The sequence below is a fragment of the Plecotus auritus genome (assembly GCF_963455305.1).
Source record: "Plecotus auritus genome assembly, chromosome: X".
NCBI lineage: Eukaryota > Metazoa > Chordata > Mammalia > Chiroptera > Vespertilionidae > Plecotus > Plecotus auritus.
Genome location: NC_137784.1, coordinates 111646062 through 111666808, shown reverse-complemented (window position 1 = coordinate 111666808; position 20747 = coordinate 111646062). Strand labels below are relative to the sequence as shown.

Sequence of the window (20747 nt, the reverse complement as noted above, 5' to 3'; positions counted from 1 at the left end):
TTTCAGAAAGTGCCCCTGCTTCTGTTGTAGAAAGGAAATTGGCAAAGAGAGGGAAAGGGTCCAATTTGCGCCTTTGCTATTTTAGGGGACTTTGAAATAACAAGCCAAAGTGGAGTGATGCGCTCACTCTAATGATCGCCCTTACTCAAGACAAGAGGAAACCCAAGTCCTCTGCTTGTGAAGTGGCTCAAGCTCTTAGGCTGAGGCAGTATTACATAAATTCAAGCTCGCTCCAGATCCTTAGTACCCTGAGTTGCCTGAAGGGGGGAATGGCACTGCCTGCATGTGCAGCCGGGGTACTCTGGCCGTCACTGCAACCGGAGCGAGGAGGGCCAGCCCGCACCACCTGTCCCCGCCAGCATTCCAGAGTAGAGGCTGAATTGGCAGAGAGCCGGCCCGGATCAGTCACCGCCTCAGTCCGCGAGGACCCTCCTAGGGGTGTGTCTCTCGGATTCAACTCCCAGCCGCTGACGGACGAGCCCCTAAAGGCGTCTTCCTCCCAGGCGGGAGCCGCGCGTGCCCCACTCTTCGCGCTGTTGTCCCGAGGCCGCCGCAGGCGGATGCACGACCTCCGGAGACGCTGGGACCTGGGCTCCCTCTGCCGGGCCCTGCTCACTCGGGGCCTGGCAGCACTGGGCCACTCTCTGAAGCACGTGCTCGGTGCGATCTTCTCCAAGATTTTCGGTCCCCTAGCCAGGTACGTTATAGGCGAAAGCTGGACTCGCACGCCCAGGCCCTGGTGAGCGGGAACTGTGCGGGGAGGGTAGGGCAGCCGCGAGGGGAAGAGAAAGGCGAAAAGTTCCAGGTGGCCCTTGGCGAAGGGGCTTGGGCGCTCCGAAGGGACGCAGCGCGCGTTTAGCTATGCTGCTGCTCCCTCCCCTAGCACCGCCGGCACCGGCAGCACGGAGTCTCTGCCTGCAAGTCTGGCTGCCGGTGGACTCCTTCCCTCAGGGGAACTCAGCTCGCCCGGCTGTGATCTCACTCCAGGCTCCCCCCTTGGTGGGCAACCGGGTGCGGGAAAGAGCTAAGGCTTTGGGGTCTTGGGGAAGAAGACTGCTGGGGCAGGCGAGGAGGCGGCTGCTTGAGCGCCTAGAGGACTGAGGGGAAAGAAGCTTGGGAGTCCTGTGGGTGAAGCAGGATGGTGATGGAAGCCACGGAGCCACCGAAAGTGGAGGGAGACACGCGGGGGCTCGGACTGGGGGTTGTGAGTTGGAAAGCGAGGCAACTGGGGTCCTGGGCGTACGAAACCCCGCGAAACGGCTCCTGAGAGCTCGGCGCGGGGAGAGGGCAGGAGACCAGAGGGAAGGAGTGGGGGGTGGAGGTGGGGGAGGCTGTGCGGCAGAAGCCACAGCGCTGAGCCTGCCGGGAAGGAAGGAAGCGGAGAAGGGCGCCACTGCTGCTGCCTCCGCCGTAGAACACTCCGTGTGGAGGGGAGAGGGAGAGGGGCGCAACGGTGGCGCCAGGGGGTGGGGGGCTGCGGGCGCACGGCGAGTGCGGGCTGAGCTGCGGGATTGACGTAACGAGCTTGGGTTTCCCTCAGCGTCGGGAATATGGATGAGAAATCCAACAAGCTGCTGCTGGCTTTGGTGATGCTCTTCCTATTTGCCGTGATCGTCCTCCAATACGTGTGCCCCGGCACAGAATGCCAGCTCCTCCGCCTGCAGGCTTTCAGCTCCCCGATGCCGGACCCGTACCGCTCAGAGGATGAGAGTTCCGCCAGGTTCGTGCCCCGTTACAATTTCAGCCGCAGCGATCTCCTGCGCAAGGTAGACTTCGACATCAAGGGCGATGACCTGATCGTGTTCCTGCACATCCAGAAGACTGGAGGTACCACTTTTGGCCGCCACCTTGTGCGCAACATCCAGCTGGAGCAGCCTTGCGAATGCCGCGTGGGTCAGAAGAAATGCACTTGCCACCGGCCGGGTAAGCGGGAAACCTGGCTCTTCTCCAGGTTCTCCACGGGCTGGAGCTGCGGGCTGCACGCGGACTGGACTGAGCTTACTAGCTGCGTGCCCACTGTGGTGGATGGCAAGCGCGACGCCAAGCTGAGACCGTCCAGGTGAGTGTGCGCCCCCATTGAAACGGTGCTCTGGAGCGCCAGAGTGCCTGCGACCCCAGGGCTCACCTCGGCGCCCTCAGGGTTGCGCCCCTGTTGGGCAGGCGCCAGGTGCCCTATCGCGTGCGCGATCTAGGCGCGGTGGCAGCAAGGGAAGCCTGTCCACTGTCCGCGGGTTGGCCAGCTTGGTGGCTGGGAGTGGGTGCAGGAAAGCCTGGAACAAGCGTCCCCACCACCCGATGTTGGGACAGGGTAGGGCACGCGGGAAAGAGCCATGATGTGTGTAGTGTCCCTGAATCCCACCTGTCCTAGCTCTTCTCCACACCCGGTTCCGAAGTCTCCTTTAAACTTTTTTTTCCTCTTTTCCACTCCCGCATTCTTTCCCCCTTTTATTCTCACTTATATTTACCTTTCCCTCTTTCTAATGCTCCTGATCTTGTTTTGATCTTGCCTTCTCCATCCAAATTTCTTCTCTCACTTTGTTTCTCTTTTTCCTCTTTCACCATTTTCTGTTTTCTTTTTTTTCTCTTCCTGGCTGACTTTTGTCCCCTTTTCTTCCTCTTTTTTTCTCCTGTGCCTCTAGTCTCCCAGGAGAGTGGGTGTCCCTCTGCCGCTGTCTGAGGACACCGGAGAGAGCTTGTGTATCCAGCTTGTGCCCCTCTCTAGTGGCTGCACGCCAGGCATCCTAGGCGGTTTTCCAGTGCTAGCGTCATCCTCAAGGCCTATGGACGGGCTGGGACGCTGCCCCGACCCCATGTGGGGTTCATCCTTGAGAAACTGCTTGTGATTTACAAACCCTGAGCCCCAATCTCCAGGCGCAGCCTGCCCATTTGCTGGAATCTGGGACTGATGCGAAAAAACTTGATATATGAAGAGCTTGTAGCCACTTGCTTTTGAAATTAGGACATTTTCTTCTATCCATTTGCAATGTCAGGTTGGTGGAGGTCATGGAGTACCATAAATGTGGTTCTGGGGAGGGTGCGTCGGGGTGCAAGTGCTCCAGAAAGAGCTCCCATTCTCCCAAAAACAAATAAGCTGAGCAGATAAGGGAATGGGTAAGGTAAGTCTAGTTGCCAGGGAACCTCTGGACTGGGTCTCTGGGCAGGTAAAGTCATGGCTGTGCTCTTTGCTTCCTATCTAAGTGACAACAGGGGCTCTTGAGGATGCTGCTGCTTTAATGGCTACCTGTCTGGACCCTCTCCCAACACTCCCTGCTAACCCTTGGTCAGAGATACTCAGTACTAGGTGCTCTGGACTAGGCGGTGGTCTGGATTAGGAGGTGTTCTGGACTACACGGTGCTCTGGACTAGGCAGTGCTTTGCAGGTGTCACTTGGAATGCTATAGCCAGTGCAGTTTCTTCTGCCCAGCCTCAGGCAAATGGAGCCCTTTGACTTTCTGGCGACCACTGAGATTCAGAGGAATCATCACTCCCTACTCTCCCTTCCCTTAGTTTACAGTGCCCTTTCTTGAAAGCTGAAATTCTGGCAGAATCTGTTGAATTTTTCTCTCCTTTCCAGTGCTAACAGATTTTTTTTTTTGTCATCTTAAGAGAATCTTGGCCTCAGGAAATTTGCTGCCTCAATCCATTATGAGAATTGTGTAAGTCATGGTCACCACAATATTCTGGTGTTTAAGAAGATTCCAGACAATTTGGCAATATTGCAAATAATTTATATTGCTGATGAAGCTTGTAGGTGTAATGAGGGGTGGTGATATAAAAAGCTTTTTAGGGCAAAAATAAAATTCCACAGCTGTGACTGTGTCAGAGAAGTAAAACTGAGTTCCACAGGACACATATGCCTTTTAAAATCCTTTTGGACATGTAGGTCAGGGTGTGACATGTTGTATAAATACACCTCCTAGATTGCCCCAAATCAAAGTAAAATCATTTGGGGAAAATGAAATTTTCTTTTTTATAAATTAAAAAATATTTTTGTTTTGACTTCAGAGAGAAAGGGAGAGGGAGGGAGAGATAGAAACATCTATGATGAGAGAGAATCATCAATTGGCTTTCTCCTGCACGCCCCCTACTGCGGATTGAGCCCTCAAAATGGGCAAGTGCCCTGATTGGGACTCAAACCTCGAACCCCTGGTTCATAGGTGGATGCTTAACCACTGAGCAGCACTGTCCAGGTAGAATGAGATTTTCTTTGTCATAAAATGGGTGATACCACAGTGCCATCTAGTCTAATCAAAGAAGAACCACTTTTTAAAGAGAGTTACTGGATCTTATAATATTTGCGAAAATGAAATAAAATTTGCTAAAGAAACATCATGATATCCAAAGGGCACCTTTTTATTTCATTAATTCTTACCCATCTCCAGAAATATTCATTTTGAAGAATAGTGAGAGCCTGAGAGTTCCAGAATTTCCCAGGATGTTAACAAATCCATGTTTGCAAGACCAGTTCTGTGAGTTCTGATAATCTATATGAGCCAAGAGATGTATAAGTGAGATTGTGTGTGTGTGTGTGTGTGTGTGTGTGTGTGTGTACATGCACATGTAGTGAAAATTAGAGACGGAGGTAGCTGTACTGGCACTGATGTGTGAGGGTTAGGAACTAGTCTCAAGAGATGAAAGAGTCAACCATTGGGAGTTGCTGTGTCCAGAAGCCTACTGTGCTGAACTGAGGTGAACAACAGCTTAGCCTGTTTGGCCTATGAGTTCCGATACATGGGTCTTAGTTCCAGGCCAGCCATGAACCAGCTGTGTGACCTTGGACCACAGCCTGTCCAAGCCTGATATGTGTGAAGAGCACATTCCAGTTTCTGATGAGCTTTCACATTTCTTATCTCTGGTATCTCTTTGTAAATGTGCACTCTTTGGGAAGAGAGCAGAGTGGGCAAAAGTATGGTCATTTATCAAATAACTGTGAAGCCCAGAGGGGCTGAAGGACTTTCCCAATTGAGCACTTTAGTGGCACAAAAGGAACCTTACTCCAATTCTGTTTGACTCCACAGCTGTTTTGGTCTTTTCACTGTGCCTTGATGAGTACAGTGAGATATTTCATGTTAGTAAATATCACAAAATAAACACTCAACAAATGTTAACTGATATTGTTGTCACCTACATCATCACCGTTTTTAGTAACTTTACACATGTGAGTTTGGATGAGAGATTGGACCAGGGTTGCCACACCCATCGGAAGAAGAGACTTCCATCTCTTTGAGGCTTTATGCTCACCAGGAACAGTTCTCCTGGCTAGGTTGCAGAGGGGCTTTTGATTGTTATGTTGGAAATCACTACAAAGCAGAAAAGATTAAGAGGATGCTGGGAGCCTGGTGAATAAGTGTCAGAGGAGCCTTTACCAGTGACAGGGCCCACCTTCTGAGTCATAACCACCCATCGGCATTAGTAGTGCATGAGAGGCCAATGTGGCCATACACCAAGACCCTGAATCCTGCTATCTGCTACATTTGAGATGGCTTCCCTGTCTCAGCAGATGGTAAAGTGTTTGGGTGATATATAACTGCTCAATAGAGACGACTATGGCCTTGTTGCCCAGAGAGGACAAAGAGAGAGTGCTTGATTGGCAAAAGGCATAAGTTGTTTATTAAGAATAACATTTCTTTTTTAAAAAACTTGAAATTTCATTTCATGCATCTGTTTGCCAATATGTTGTTTGGGATGAGAGAAGAGTCCTGCTCAGTCTAGAATTTCTAAGACTGCTTTTGAAAATGTATTAAAACATTGTTGGTTACTAGCTGTCAAAACTTGTAAATTCTGCAGGCTTTTTTTAGGCCAAATTCCTTCTGTTTGTAGTCAATTCTAGTGCATCACTTGATGTGGGAGGAATTGAGAATTGGGCATCAAGAAATTGTCCTAGCGTCATTCTTCTTCACAAGGTGTGGCACTGGCCTGCACACACAGAGTGGCTGGGAGGAGGAGGAGGAGGTCAGTACCTATACAATTCAAAGTATCTGATCATCATATTCATGTTGCATCCTAGACTTTTAGCATCTCTAAATTTTCCAGTAGCTGCATGGGAGAGTAATTAGTTGTTATCTAAAATTCAGTAGGCAATCACTAATATGAAAGGACTAAAAGGCATTTGTATGAGAAAAGCTTTCTTTTTTCCTTTTTTTGTCATTCCTTTTTAAATATTGTAAATGCTTTATTTTTTCCATTTCCTTTGAAAAGGTAGCTGTATTTTTGAAAGAGCTATGTTTTATTTAAAAATTTTTAATTTTAGCCTTAGCTGGTTTGGCTCAGTGGATAGAGCATTGGCCTGCAGACTGAAGGGTCCCAGGTTGTATTCTGGCCAAGGGCACATGCCCTGTTGCAGGCTCCACCCCAGTAAGGGCGTGTAGGAGGCAGCCAATCAATGAGTCTCTCTCATCTTTGGTGTTTCTATCTCTCTCTTCCTCTCCCTTCCTCTCTGAAATCAATCAAGTAATTTTTTTAATTTTTCAATTACAGTTTACAGTCAATATTGTTTTGTATTTGTTTGCGGTGGACAGTATAATAGTTAAACAGTCACATAATTTATGAAGTGTTCCCCCTGGTATTTCTGGTACCCACCTGGCACCCAATGTAGTTATTACAATATCATTGACTATATTTTCTGTGTTATACTTTTACATCACTGTGACTATTTTGTAACTACCAATTTGTACTTCTTAAAAATATTTTTTATTGATTTGAGAGAGGAAGGGAGAGGGAGAGAAAGATAGAAACATCAATGATGAAAAAGAATCATTGATTGGCTGTTTCCTGTATGCCCCACACTGGGGATAAAGCCTGCAACTCGGGCATGTACCCTGACCAGGAATTGAACTGTGACCTCCTGGTTCATAGGTTGACACTCAACTGCTGAGCCACATGATGGGCCAATTTGTATGTTTTAATCCCTTCACCTTTTCCACCTAATCTCCCAATGCTCCTCTCCTCTGGCAACCATCAGTCTGTTCTCGGTGTCTGAGTCTGTTTCAATTTAGTTTGTTCCTATTTCGTTCTTCAGATTTTTTCATAAAGTGAAATCATATGGTATTTGGAAAATGCTATGTCTTAATAATAACTCCATAGTGCATGTGCCTGCTCACACCTCACACGCCCATGCTCCAACTCCTTTGCTTTTTAGATTTTGCAATAAAACGTGATGAATTGACAAGCTTGTGGTACAGGGAGAGGCAGCGAGTGAATGGACTGTTACAACCAGCAATGCTGTCCATCATGCTGTAGGCCACTTGGCTCTCCCAGGACAGCTTTACATACTGAGGATGAATTTCCTGAGTTATCTTTGATAAAAGCTGTTATACTCTTCCACTATTTCACAGGAGAGGGAGAGACATTCACCATGATAACATCTGTAGAACTTCAGCAGTATTAGTTCGCATCTTTGCATGAAGGGCAAATGTGTTATTTGGAGTCCCAACAAAGCTCTGAGTTCTAAAGGAAGTATAAAAGGTCCTTTGGAATAAGCACTTCTTAGTATAATTTTACATTATTGCTGTTATGTGGCAATAACAATAGAGTGTCGTTTATAGATATCTGTTTTCAACCTGGGTAACATGAAATGTCATTAAAGAATAGTCATCTCTTCTGTTAGTCATTAAACAACATTTTTGTAACAATGCCCATTATATTCCAGGAAAGACATGTCATCCTTTCTCTCACAAATATTACAATAGAACAGAACACTTTGGTATTTTAGATATTTAATAAAGAAGAATTTTGTTTGAACATGATTTGAATATCAATAATATATTTAAAATGGCATACCTTTACTTTACTAGAATATATTTAAAAACAGAGTTAAGTCCATCTGTTTATGTTACAGTTTAGATCCAATCAGCAAACTTTGTGGAGTAAGTATTATGAACTTTAGCAGTGCTAGCATAGCAGTTTGGGAAGATTAGAGGCAAGACGAAGTCAAAAAAGCCAAAGTTGCCATCTTCAGCTTCAACACATAAAGACTAGTGAGTAAAGTGCAGAACACTGTAGTATAGATAGATAAGTGGTGAGGAGGAACTTGTGATTCTGGTCAAGTTCATACCTGTCTCTGTAAAAATGGGAGATTTAAATGAGATACTTTCTAAGACCCTTTGCTTTATAAAGTATGAGGAACGGGCGAGAAAAAGGAGAAATCTGTTTTTCAAGACTTCTGGGAATAGGTAGGGAATATTTAGAACACATAGGGTAGCAGAATTGGTAACAAAACAAAGACCCATCTATATGCTGCTTACAAGAGGCTGACCTAAGATAGAAATATACATGCAGACTAAAGAGATGGAAAAAGAAATTTCATGCAAATAGCAAAAAAATAATGTAGGTTAGAAATATATTAGACAAAATAGACTCAAAACAAAGGCCATAAAAGAGACAAGGAAATACATTACATAATACTAAAGGAATTTATTTGACCAAAGGATATAACTCTTGTAAACCTTTATGCATCTGACATAGGAGCACCTAAAAAAAGTAAAGCAAATCTTGATGGACATAAAGGGAGACATTGATAGTAATACAGTCATAGGGGATTTTAACACCCCATTGACATTAATGGATAGACCTTCCAGATAGAAAATAAACAAGGCGTTAGTGGATTTAAATCACAAACTAGATCAGAAGGATTTAATTGATATCTTCAGAGCATTTCACCCCAAAGCAGCAGAATATACATTCTTTTCAAGTGCACATGGAACATTTTCTAGGATAGACCACATGTTAGGATGCAAAACAAATATCACTAAATTTAAGAGGTTTTAAATCATATCAAGCATCTTCTTTAACCATAATGGTATGAAACTTGAAATCAGTTACAAGAAAGTAAACTGAAAAACACACAAAGACATGGACACTATCATGAATGGGTTAATAATGAGATCAAGGAAGAAATTTAAAAAGTACTTTGAAACAGGTTAAAATGACTATACAACAGCCCAAAATCTATGGGACACAGCAAAAGCAGTCCTAAGAGGGAATGTCATAGCATTACAGGTCTACCTGAAGAAACAATAAAAATCTCAACTAAACAATATAACTTTACATTTAAAGGAATTAAAAAAAGAACAACCACCAAAGCCCAAAGTGAGTAGAAGAAAGGTAATAAAGATCAGAACAGAAACAAAATAAGATTCTAGAAAAACATTACAAATGATCAATGAAACCAAGAACTGGTTCTTTGAAAAGATAAAATGGATTGACAAACTTTTAACCATACTCATCAAGAAAAAGGATAGAGAACCCAAAAAATCAGAAGTGAAAGAAGAGAAGTAACAACCGACTCCACAGAAATACATGGAATTGCAAGAAAATATTATGAACAATGATATGCCAACAATTTGGACAATCTGGATGAAATGGGTAAAATTTTAAAAATATACTATTTACAAAACTGAATCAGGAAGAAACAGAAATTCTGAATAGATTGATTACAACTAAATAAATTGAAACATTTATAAAAAAAATGCTCCTAACAAATAAAAATCCTGGACCAGATGGTTTCACAGGTAAATTTTACCAAACATTCAAAAAAGAACTAACATTTATCCTTCTCATACTATTTCAAAAAATTCAAGAGGAGTGAAGATTCCCAAGCTCCTTTTACAAGGCCATCATTATCCTAATTCCAAAACCAGATAAAGGCACTATAAAGAAAGTAAATTATAGGCCAATATCCCTGATGAATATTGATGTTAAAATCCTTAGCAAAATATTAGCAAACCAGATCCAGCAATACATTAAAACAATCAAATATGATGATCAAGTGGGGTTTATTCCGGGGATGCAAGGTTGGTACAATATTTGTAAATCAATAAATGTACAACACATAAAAAAATGAAGGAATAAAATCACATGATTATATCAACAGATTTAAAAAAATAATTTGATAAAATCCAGCACCCATTTATGATAAAAATTCTCAGCAAAGTGGGAATAGAGGGTACATACCTCAGCTTAATACAGACCGTATATGACAAACCCACAGCTGACTTAATAATCAATGGGCAGAAACTAAAACTGTTTTCCTTAAGATAGGGAACAAGACAGGGATGTCTGCTTTCACCACTCATATTCAACATAGTACTGGAAATCCTAGCCACAGTAATCAGACAGGAAGAAGAAATAAAAGGTACTCAAATGGGAAAGGAGTAAGTAAAACTGTCACTATTCTCAGATGACATGATATTGTACATAGAAAATCCTAAAGATACCTTTCATGGGTGGGATCTCCCCTCAGGTTGACTGACTGGGAGGCTCAACCCCAACCATGTCATGCTAGCTGTCGTGCAGGTGCTAACAGAACAAAACACAGCACAACAAAACAAAAAATAAAAACATACAAAAGACAGTAACAGCAACAACAACAACAGAAAAAGAAAAGAAAAGATAATTAGGAAAGAGAAAAGAGAACAAGAATAATAAAAGGAAAAACATCTGAGGAAAAAAGGGGGAAGAATATGAAAAGAAAGAAGGCAGAGAGAAGAATAAGAATAAAGAATAGGGAAAGGAAAACAGTATTAAAAGAGGAAGGACAGAAATTATAAAAAGGAAAAAAAAAGAGGAGAAAGATAAAATAGTAAGAAAAGGAAATAGAGAAATAAGATATGAAAGAAAAAGATGAAAAAAAATAATAAAGCAATAAATAGAACAAAATTAAGAAAAAAAAGCAAAGTAGAGTTTGTCTCTGCAGAGTTAGTGCCTTCTGGGATTTCCCTTTGGGTTGTATTCTTTTGTTGACTGAGGCTGACGTTTGTATGCTGATTCCTGGCCCTCTGGGAGGTACTTTAGTGCTAGGCACTGTCAGAAGATGACAATGTTTGGCTCTTGCAACCTGTTGGAAGCTTCAAGCAATGCACAATTTGTGGCTGCCTCTACGGGGCTGCGCATGGGTGGGGCCAAGCTGCATTGTAAGGTGGGCTTATTAGCACTGGGCCAGGGCGGTCAACAAACATCCCAAGGCACCTTGGGATCAGCCTCAACCCAGGATCCGCCTCCACCTGCTGGTCAGCTGTCAGACTTAGTCATTGAAAAGGCTGTTTCTGAAAGGGCATTTGTCGGAATCTGGAGAATGAGACCTCTGGATCTCCTGTGAACAGGAGGCACTATTCAGATTTCAGGAAAGATGGTAGCAGTGCTCCCCCATTCCAGAGCCACACTTCTGAGTCTGTCCCGGAATATTTCCTTGACATTGGCATAGTGGAGCCCCTTGTATATAGTGTGGTGTGGTCTACTGGAAGCTGGAAGCTTCTAGCAGTTCTCCCATGAGGGGCAAGCACCAGTCAGGTTTCCAGAAAAGAGGGAGGAATAGCTCTACCCCAAAGCCAGTCACTGATGCCCCTTAAGTCTTCTCAGACCCATAGGCTTGGCCTCTGCTGCTGCCTCCGCAGCAGGGATCCAGTGCAGGATGGGGCAAGCAGGATTTCCAAGGGTGGGGTGAGCAGGATTCCTGAGGGTGGGGCAAACTATCCCCGATGGCAAGGCAATTGCCTTTCCCAGGGTTGTTACTGCTGGGAGGGGTTTGCTCCTCTCAGGAAAATTGGCTTCTGCCATAGCAGGGTTGGGGTGATGACCTTGCACAGGTATCCTGGCTGTTGCTCTTCCACATCTCTCCCTAATGCCTCCCACCCCAGACTCTCCTCAGGCAACTCCAGTGCATACCGCCCTCCTTCCACCAAAGCCCTGGGTAAGTGGCTGCAAAGGAAAGAAAAATCCTGTGCTGTGTTTTTTTGTTATTGTTTGTTTTAAAGTGCCTTTCTCAATGACAGGCTCCATTTCTCCCTGGCTATAGAAGTCCCAGTTGCCTTTCACAGCTGGATGTTATGTGGGCTGCTGTTCTAGCTCTGGTGCTCCAGGCTGGGGAGCCTAACTTGGGGTCCAGGCCTCACTCCTCTCAGGGGGAACGCCCCCCTGCAGCTTAGAGATCCCTCCTCACCCTAGGCCTGCTGCTCCAGGGAACTGGATCAGCATCTTTTTCAACCCTGCCCTTCTACCCAGGTGGTTTCTGCCCTTCCTGTTAAAAATCTCTTCTTCAGCTAGTCTTCAGTTGGTAATTCAGGGTGAATGTTCCCCAATTTAGTTTCTATTTCTAGTTTGGTGTTCTGAGAGGAGGTGCAAGAAAGAGCCACAGACTCTGCCACCATCTTTGATGTTTTGTCAAACCCAGTTAATCTTAATTCACAATTAGCATTATTTAAATGATGACTGCAATTCACACGTGGGACTCTTTGTCAAGGAAAGAGAATGTTTGCCCAGCCGGTGTGGTTCAGTGGTTGAGCTTTGACCTATGAACCAGGAGGTCATGGTTCATACCCTGGTTGTGGGCTCCATCCCCATTGGAGGGCGTGTAGGAGGTAGCCAATCAGTGATTCTCTCTCATCATTGATGTTTCTATCTCTATCTGAAATAAATAATAATAATAAAAGGTCTGAATAGAGGATAAAGATATTTATGATTACATAAAAATGAGAAATGTTAATCTGTCAAAAAATAGCCAAAATGAAAAGGCCCATATCAAACTGATTCAAATATGCACAACAAATAAAACAGACAAAAGAATGACATATTTCCTATATAAAGAACTCCTATGAACCAATTAGATAAACAAAGGGTATGAACACACAGTTTAAAACATGGGAACCACCATTAGTTTACTGACATAGAAAAACTGTTTTAGTCTCACTGGTATTAAGGAAATGCAAATTTAAATAATTAAATGTAGGAAACCTTTTGCCCCTTTAAATAACCCTGATTTAAAGAAATCAAAACAAAACCAAAAACTCAACCTACATTACCATCGCCACCAAACAAAAAAATGTTGACAAGTTGTATATATCATAATTTTCATACATTGTTGGTGGCAAATACAAATTTAAATGATTCTTTTGGAATAAATGAGATAATATAAACAGAATATTAAAATATTTATTTCTTTGAGTCATGATTTCTGGGGTTTTATTGAAAAACATAATCTTATCCATGCTTTTCATTCTATTTATTCGTTAATTTATTCAACAAATATTCCTTGAATATCTCCTATCACTGTACTATATGCTTGAGGACACTGAGAAATCAGGGACGTGGTCTCTGCTCTCATGGAGTGGGAAAGATAGACATGAAACAATTAATTACATAAAATTGTGCCAAGTGCCATTGGGGAAACGCATAGGGTGATATAACAGTATACTAGGAAAGTAATGAGTTATTTATGAATGCAACAAATTGAAAATCTGAACATCCACATGGAGGAGAATGATTCAAAAAATCTCAGTGCATTTACTTGACGAATTATTACAATACCATTCAAACGTCCTTTTATAGAGTATGGAAAATTGTTAGTGATTTAATGCTGAAGGAAAAAGATAATTATGGAAGCAGTATAACTACAATTATGTTGAGAGAGAGAGAGAGAGAGAGAGAGAGAGAGAGAGAGGGAGAGAGAGAGAGAGAGAGAGAGAGAGAGAGAGAGAGAGAGAAAGGAGATACACAAATCATCTTCCTGCACCTCCCAAATCTAAGCACTGTGATAAATTACACTCATGTGTACTTTTAGGTTCCTGGAGACTATGGATGGTTAGTTCATTAGTTTCTTGATATCCTGGGATTCCTTAATGAGGAAAGCAGCCTCAGCTAAATAAACTTTCAGACTGAAAGGCAGAGGTGATTAGTCAGGCATTGTCTGCTGATTTTTCTGATGATTGCCTGTTGTATTCCAAAGATATTTGAGTGGGTTGCTAATTTTCTTCTATGTTTAAAAGTTAAATGGAACAGGAAATTGACAGTGGCACACAGTTGGAAGTATAAGGCTTATTCTACTCAGCCAGAGACATCCAAGACAGCCTGGATTTTGAGTCTTCATGTGCCTCTTTCAAAACAAGCTGATATCAGAGTTAATGGTCTGGCTAGAAGAGTGAAGTCTTGGGGCTGGTGAAGTTCTCTAGTTCTAAATTTCCACAACTGAGAGCTTAGATCACTTAATAGTACACGCGTTGCCTTCTAGGACAGTTTCACTTCATAAGAGCAACACCCCCAATTAACTATAAATTAAATTGGTTAATTTATACTCACTTCACCAGTGAGTTGCATAATAATGTTGAAAGTCCACTCAAACTACATTCTAGGTACAAGTTATTTTGATATTGTAAAGAATGTGCTTCACAGTTGAAAAGCTAATATTGCATTTTGTGACAAATTGAGATATTTAGTCACTGAGTTTAGGGGGGAAAGGTGTGAATGGTAATATTCCCTCTTTCATTAAAGCATAGTGAAGAATCCAATTAATGGTATATATATTCTAATAAAATGCCATTCATTGTAAGCGCAGAGAAATATTTGTCTATACTTGAGTCAAAATTATTTATTGGCAAAAGAGCTTCTCTAGTTTTACTAGATCTTGGACTTCGTGGATTATTCAGTTGGTCTTATTGCCTCCCATTTGTTTTCTCTGCCATTTTGCATTTAAGAACAGTGTTGAAGACTTTGACACATTTCAGAGCATAACACTAAATAAATCTGTCTGGTACATTCCACTGTGCTTTTCCTGGAATATTATAAATATTCAAATATAGGCACATGCAAATTCAAAATAAAACTCAGTACATGCAAATTCTGCATAAATTCCATATTTATACCTTAGCAATAATTTTGAACTTGCTACCCTATAATATAAATGTATCAAATATGATCACATAGGAATTACCAATAAATATATATTTCTGATTAAACTGTGGGTTCTCTTTTAAGTCACAATTTAAGCTTCAATTCTGAGATATATTATAAGAGAATAATTTGCACTTCATTTACTCTGAATTGTCAAGAATCATTTTCTACCCCAATGTAAATGTCCATGAAAAGGATTTCTTATTCAGTTTGATTGCTTTTTAAATTTTACTAGCAGAGATGTCCTAGTGAGCCTAAGAGAATTGGTCTGTTTCTTGTGAAGAGTTTAGTCCTAATGAATCCCTTCCATGAACTTTTCTGAAAGAATGCAAAGCACTTGGAATGTGCAAAGCATTGATTTACATCAAACGGATTACGCCTGTGTGCAGCATTTCTTGCATTAATTGACTTTCTTCCATAACTGTGCTTTAAAAAAAAAAAGATCTTCAGTATAGTGTCAGTTCCAATCTACTCATGGAGATCATTGGATTTTTGTTAACTTCCTACAGCAGTCAATGGAAGCAAATAGTATTTAGAAATTGACTAGGATGACCAGGTTACAGCCAGGAAACACAGAAATAGTTTTAAAAGGTCCTTTGATCTTGGCAGTCAACTCCTCAGTTATTACAATAAATAACAGTTGACTAAATTCACCAGTTGAAAGACATGGATTATCACAATGGGTGAAAATATGAAATCTAACTATATGATATATATAAGAGACAAAGCTAAAACATATGTAGATAGGATTGGAATATATATACTACGCAAATACTAAGCAGAAGGAAGCTGATATAGGCAAATTGATATGGGACCAAATAGACTAAGAAAAAAACTTTATTTGGGATAAAAACCATCACTTAATAATGATGAAAAAGTTCAATTCTTCAGATAAGAATTCTAAACTAGTTTGCACTTAATACCATTGTTCTGAAATATATGAAAGCAGATTTGACAGATCTATAAGGAGAAATTGTAAAATCTACTAACCTCTTTCTGAAATTGATAGACGAATGAACAAAAAATGAGTAAAGATACAGAAAATTTGAACAACATGGTTAATAAGCTCAATGTAATGGTCCTGTACCCAATTAGAAGAATATACATTCTTCTCAAACACACATGGAACATTTCTGAAAATAGACTATCTACTACTAAGGCATAAAGTCTGGCAGGGATCAAACAATATCTGAGCACGAGAAAGAGTATTAGTGGTCTGAATTATTTGGAAGTATTGCCAATCCTTCACTTACCACATCAAGTTTTTTAATTCACATGCAACAGTGAAGAGCCCAAGACTTAGGAAAAGGGAATTACTGTAAAGTGATGGTTTGACCCAGGTAGCTTTGCCAGACTTTCCCTGAAGACCTATTCATGTTTAAGGGTATTAGGGACATAATATTTTTCTCTTTTAATCCTCAATATAACCTTCTGAGGTAGATGTTTAAAAAAAAACAACTTAAAGATGAGAAAACATAGAATTGAACAAAATATATAACCCACCTAAATCTGCACAGTCAGTCAATATTGGAGCTGACATTTAAAACCAGTTAGGCCTCATGGCCTGTTTGGTATGTTTTATTTTTATTTATTTATTTATTTATTTTTAAATATATTTTATTGATTTTTTACAGAGAGGAAGGGAGAGGGATAGTTAGAAACATCGATGAGAGAGAAACATCGATCAGTTGCCTCCTGCACACCCCCTACTGGGGATGTGCCCGCAACCAAGGTACATGCCCTTGACAGGAATCGAACCTGGGACCCTTCAGTCTGCAGGCTGATGCTCTATCCACTGAGCCAAACCGGTTTCGGCTGGTATGTTTTAATATCCTCTAAATTCCCAGACAAATCTCCCAAAGCCTTTTACCCTCTTTTTTGGATGTATCTATACAAGCTGAGTGGAATGGAGACTGGGAGTGACTATCTGGAGATATCAGGATCCAACATGCTAACTGATTTTTTAAAAGCATCTTTGAAAAATGTTTAAGCCCAGCTGATGTGGCTCAGGGGTTGAGTGTTGACCCAGGAACCAATAGGTCATTGGTTCAATTCCCAGACAAGGCACATGCCCAGGTTGTGGGCTTGATCCCCGGTGGGGGCCGTGCAGGAGGCAGCCAATTGATGATGTTCCTCTCTCATGATGTTTCTATCTTTCTATCCCTCTCTTTTTCTCTCTCTCTAAAAAAATCAATAAAAACATATTTAAAAAAGAAAAAAAGTTTAATAAAAATCATTATTTAAAGGTGAATCCTGAAGCTCTCTTTTCCTCCCTCTTAAATAAAGATTTAGATATCCAAGGTATTGTAAATGCTTTCAACACTGATTTACACAGAAGAATGATGTTTTAGGAAGAATTTTAAAAAAAGTTACATTAGAGGAAAGATTCATTGTCTTTCAGGTAAGGAAAATGGAAACCTTAACTGTATTTTAATTTTTACTTTATGTGGACTTAACGTGATGCACACACTTCATAAGATTTGTAAGAGGCCAAACTATCTTGTTGTGGAATATTGGCGGTGGGCTCATTAGCAATATCAGTTACTCTACTCTGAGTGTGGCCTGTTTCTATAAATGACAATTTTCTTTTGTTTGTTTTTGCTCCATTTGGTCTGTGTAGACTTTTGGAGGGTCGTTTGAATCAGTTCACCCAGGGCAGCTCATGTAATCTTGTAGCACGAGGAGCCAGTGCAATAAAGATGTTTGCTCTCAAAACTCAGTGAGTGGTCTCAGAGAAAATGAATTCTGAAGCCTGCTTTTATCCCAGGGGCTCACCATGAAAATAATAAAAGTATATTTTATTACTGGAATAACTAAGTAAGGGTAGCAAATTCCCTTAGGAGTGACCTCTCTCTTTTGGAAGAGGCAGCTTAGAAGAGTGCCATTAAAGAGAATATGAAAATGAGGATGAGCCTACCAGTCTGGCTGACTTTAGTGCGGGCAGCAAAGAAATTAGGTTGAAGGCATCGAAGAATGGTAAAAACATGCCCATTACAACTAGACCTATTATGACCTTGGGATGATGGCTACCTCATATATGCCTTATGACTGAGACTTTGCTAAGTAGAAGATTAACTGGCACAATATCTTGAAGGTTGAAAAACTATCTTAACCTATTTTCTGGATACACTAGAGTCAAAAATACTTAGTTTTGTGTTTGGTTTTGCTGAGTATGGTACAGTATATTGTAACTATAATAGGTCAACTCCAACTCATTAAAGCATGTTGAAATGAAGCATATTGGGTGAATGATGCATTGTAGGATATTTACATAAAATACTTAGTAACAATTGTAATGGACATGCGGAAATGATTTTACGCATAAACACACTGTAAGATTAATGAAATATAATTAGACTGTATGAAAATATGGAGCTGAAGCAAGGTATTTAAAATATTTTAAATTTTTAGACAAAACGGTCTGTGTGTATTTCTCCTTTTAGGTAAGAATCCATGCTTAACTTCTACCACCCTCAATTTGTTCTTTGTGACTTGGAAGCAAAGCAAAAGGAAAAAGAAAAGGTACCACTTTGGTATTAGTATAGCATTTTGCAATCTTATGGCAGTTTTTGTATTTATCGCCATATGGGTATACATTAAATCTGCATCTTCTCATTTATATGTTTATGAAGTTATAAAGATATGCACATGCACACACAAAATAATTAAGCAAGTGATATGTGTTTGACAATGTTTGGTGACTTAATGACAATTAGAGGGTTTTTTGTTTTTGTTTTTTTAAACCCTTGCTTTTCTAATCCAGTTGTTCCCATGCTTTCTGGTTTATGCACTTAAGGACAGAATCCATTTAAAATGCCAGAATTTGCATACATGCTGCTTTGAGTGAGACTCCTATTTATTTCAGATGGCCTTGAAAAATTATTATTGAGGGGTTTAGAGACCTGGATGTCACAAGATCCATTAGGATAAGACTGAAATCACACTTTTTTGTTTCCAGCAGTTCCTTCTGTACAGGAGGGGATAGGCTTTTGACATGTGGGGAGCTCAAGGTATGCGGCTTAGCTAAACTGTTTAATGTAGCCAGATTAGTCAGCTCATCTCAACTGAGAGTTCAGCATTGCAGACACTTCGTCTAACCCTTTTGTAGGAAAGTGGATCATAATTTTCCAGAGCTCAGCAGAATGCTAAGTTAAAGGCTGCATAAGGGATTTGTATGCATCAAAGTAAGCAGTTAAATTGACAATCTCTCCCCTTTTAAGATTGGAATGACCAAGGCTATGATGCTCTCTGTTGAATGTCATGTTTGTTTTTCTTTTAAACCACAGTGATGCAACCATTATTCATTGTAGGAAGGTGTCAGTGGACTGGGTGTGGGGTTATAGGTTGTGTTATTTGTGTCAGAATATCTTCTCTAGTGAATGTCACAGAAGTCAGGTTTCCATGCTGACAGCAAACAAGCCAGGGACCACAGAAATCCAGCTCTTCTGGTTTACTGGGGTCTGACTCCAACATGCAGCTCTTTCTGGTTAACTGAGAGGAGCTCTTATATGCAGTAAATCTGCTAAGTCAGAAAGCCCACGGTATGCACAGCTATAACATCATTTGGCTCTTGGTCATATACCTTGATGGTCTCCGAATTTAGCTTAGCAACAGAAACCTAAAAGGAAGAAAAATATTCTTCCAAAACTTTAAGCAGATAAAAATATTCAATAAATAGTAGGAATTTCGAATTGAAATGTCAGAAGCTAAAGTTGGGTATGAGAAAGAAATAGCATTGAGAAAAAGATAAATTATTGCCATAATAAAATGGCAGATTGCCTATCAGTGACTCTCACGTCCCCCTCCCAGATGTAGTTTTGGGGATAATCACTGTACCCACATCTGCTTCGGGGCCCAGGGGTCTCCAATGACCACCTGCAAACGGGCAGCTTTAATAGTGATCAAGTTTGGTTTCAGAGCCACTGGTGACTTTCATATTAAAATACTGGGGCACCATGTTTCTGCTGGATTAGGAGTGAGAGCTGGTTTGGGGTGCCTCTTATGATTCAGCATAATTTATTCAAGATTCATCCAAGCTGCTGCTTGTAGCAACAGTTCAGTCTTTTTTGTTGAAGCTTATTCCATGGTAATAGTTTAACTATTGACCTATTCAAGGACATCTGGGCTGATTATAGTTTTGGGGTACTATCAATAAAACTGCTATGAAATTCTTGTATAGGCTTTTGTGGGGCAATAAGTATTTATTTTTCCAGGATAAATGCTCAAGAATGCAATTGCTGGGTCATTTGGTAAATGCATATTTAACTTTACAAGAAACTACCAGACTTTTCTAGAATGGCTATACGTCATTTCACATTTCTACCAGCAATATATGAGGCATCCAGTTTCTCCTCATCATTTGGTGTTGTACTATTTTTTTTTTTTTAGTTTAGCCATTCTGATAAGTGTTTAGTAACATCTCACTGTGGCTTTAAATTGCCTTTCCCTGATAGCTAGAGATGTTTAACACCCTTTCAGCCATCTATCTGCCTTCTTTGGTGGAATGTCTGTTCATGCCATTTGCCCGTTTTCTGAGGGAATTCTTTGGTTTTTTTTAGCTGTTGAGTTTTGAGTGTTATTTATATATCTGCATATTAGTCTATTGTCAGATATATTGTTTGCAGTATTTTCTCTTAGTTCATTGCCTGTCTTTTCATCTTATTTACTTAGTAGTTGCCTTAGCAAAATTTATGATTTTGATGGTGTACAATCTATCAATTTTTCCTTTTATGGAGTATGATTTGGTGTCAAGTCTAAGAATTCTCTGCCTAGCCTTGGATCTTGAAGATTTTCACCTATTGTTGTGTTTTTTTTTCCAAAACTTTTATAGTTTTAACTTACATTTAAGTCTGTGATACATTTTAAGATATGTTGCATTTTAGTGTGTCCCATAAAGATTCCTGGTTTCCAATCTGAGCTGGTTATTTTGGGAAGAGATGAAGTTTAGCTAATAGGTCATATCCAAAGGATTTGAAGATATTTTTAGCTTACCTCTGATGATGTGGGACAACTGAAGAGTAAGACTTTATCCAGTTATGACTTTTAACTAGGGAATAGTTATTGTAAGGAGTCATGTTATCTTTACAAAA

General features: G+C 40.8%; 1 protein-coding gene across 6 annotated transcripts in view; it reads left to right on the top strand.

The window, feature by feature from the left end:
- Nucleotides 1–203: 203 nt before the first annotated feature.
- Nucleotides 204–20747, top strand: part of HS6ST2 (heparan sulfate 6-O-sulfotransferase 2) — a 364462-nt gene continuing 343918 nt past the window's right edge. The window contains exons 1-2 of one of the 6 annotated variants that reach the window (XM_080651925.1): nucleotides 204–697; nucleotides 1541–2059. In XM_080651925.1, coding sequence (XP_080508051.1) covers nucleotides 270–697; nucleotides 1541–2059 — 947 coding nt within the window. In that variant the 5' untranslated portion in view covers nucleotides 204–269. The other 5 variants (XM_080651926.1, XM_080651927.1, XM_080651928.1 and 2 more) reach the window with 5 other exon arrangements.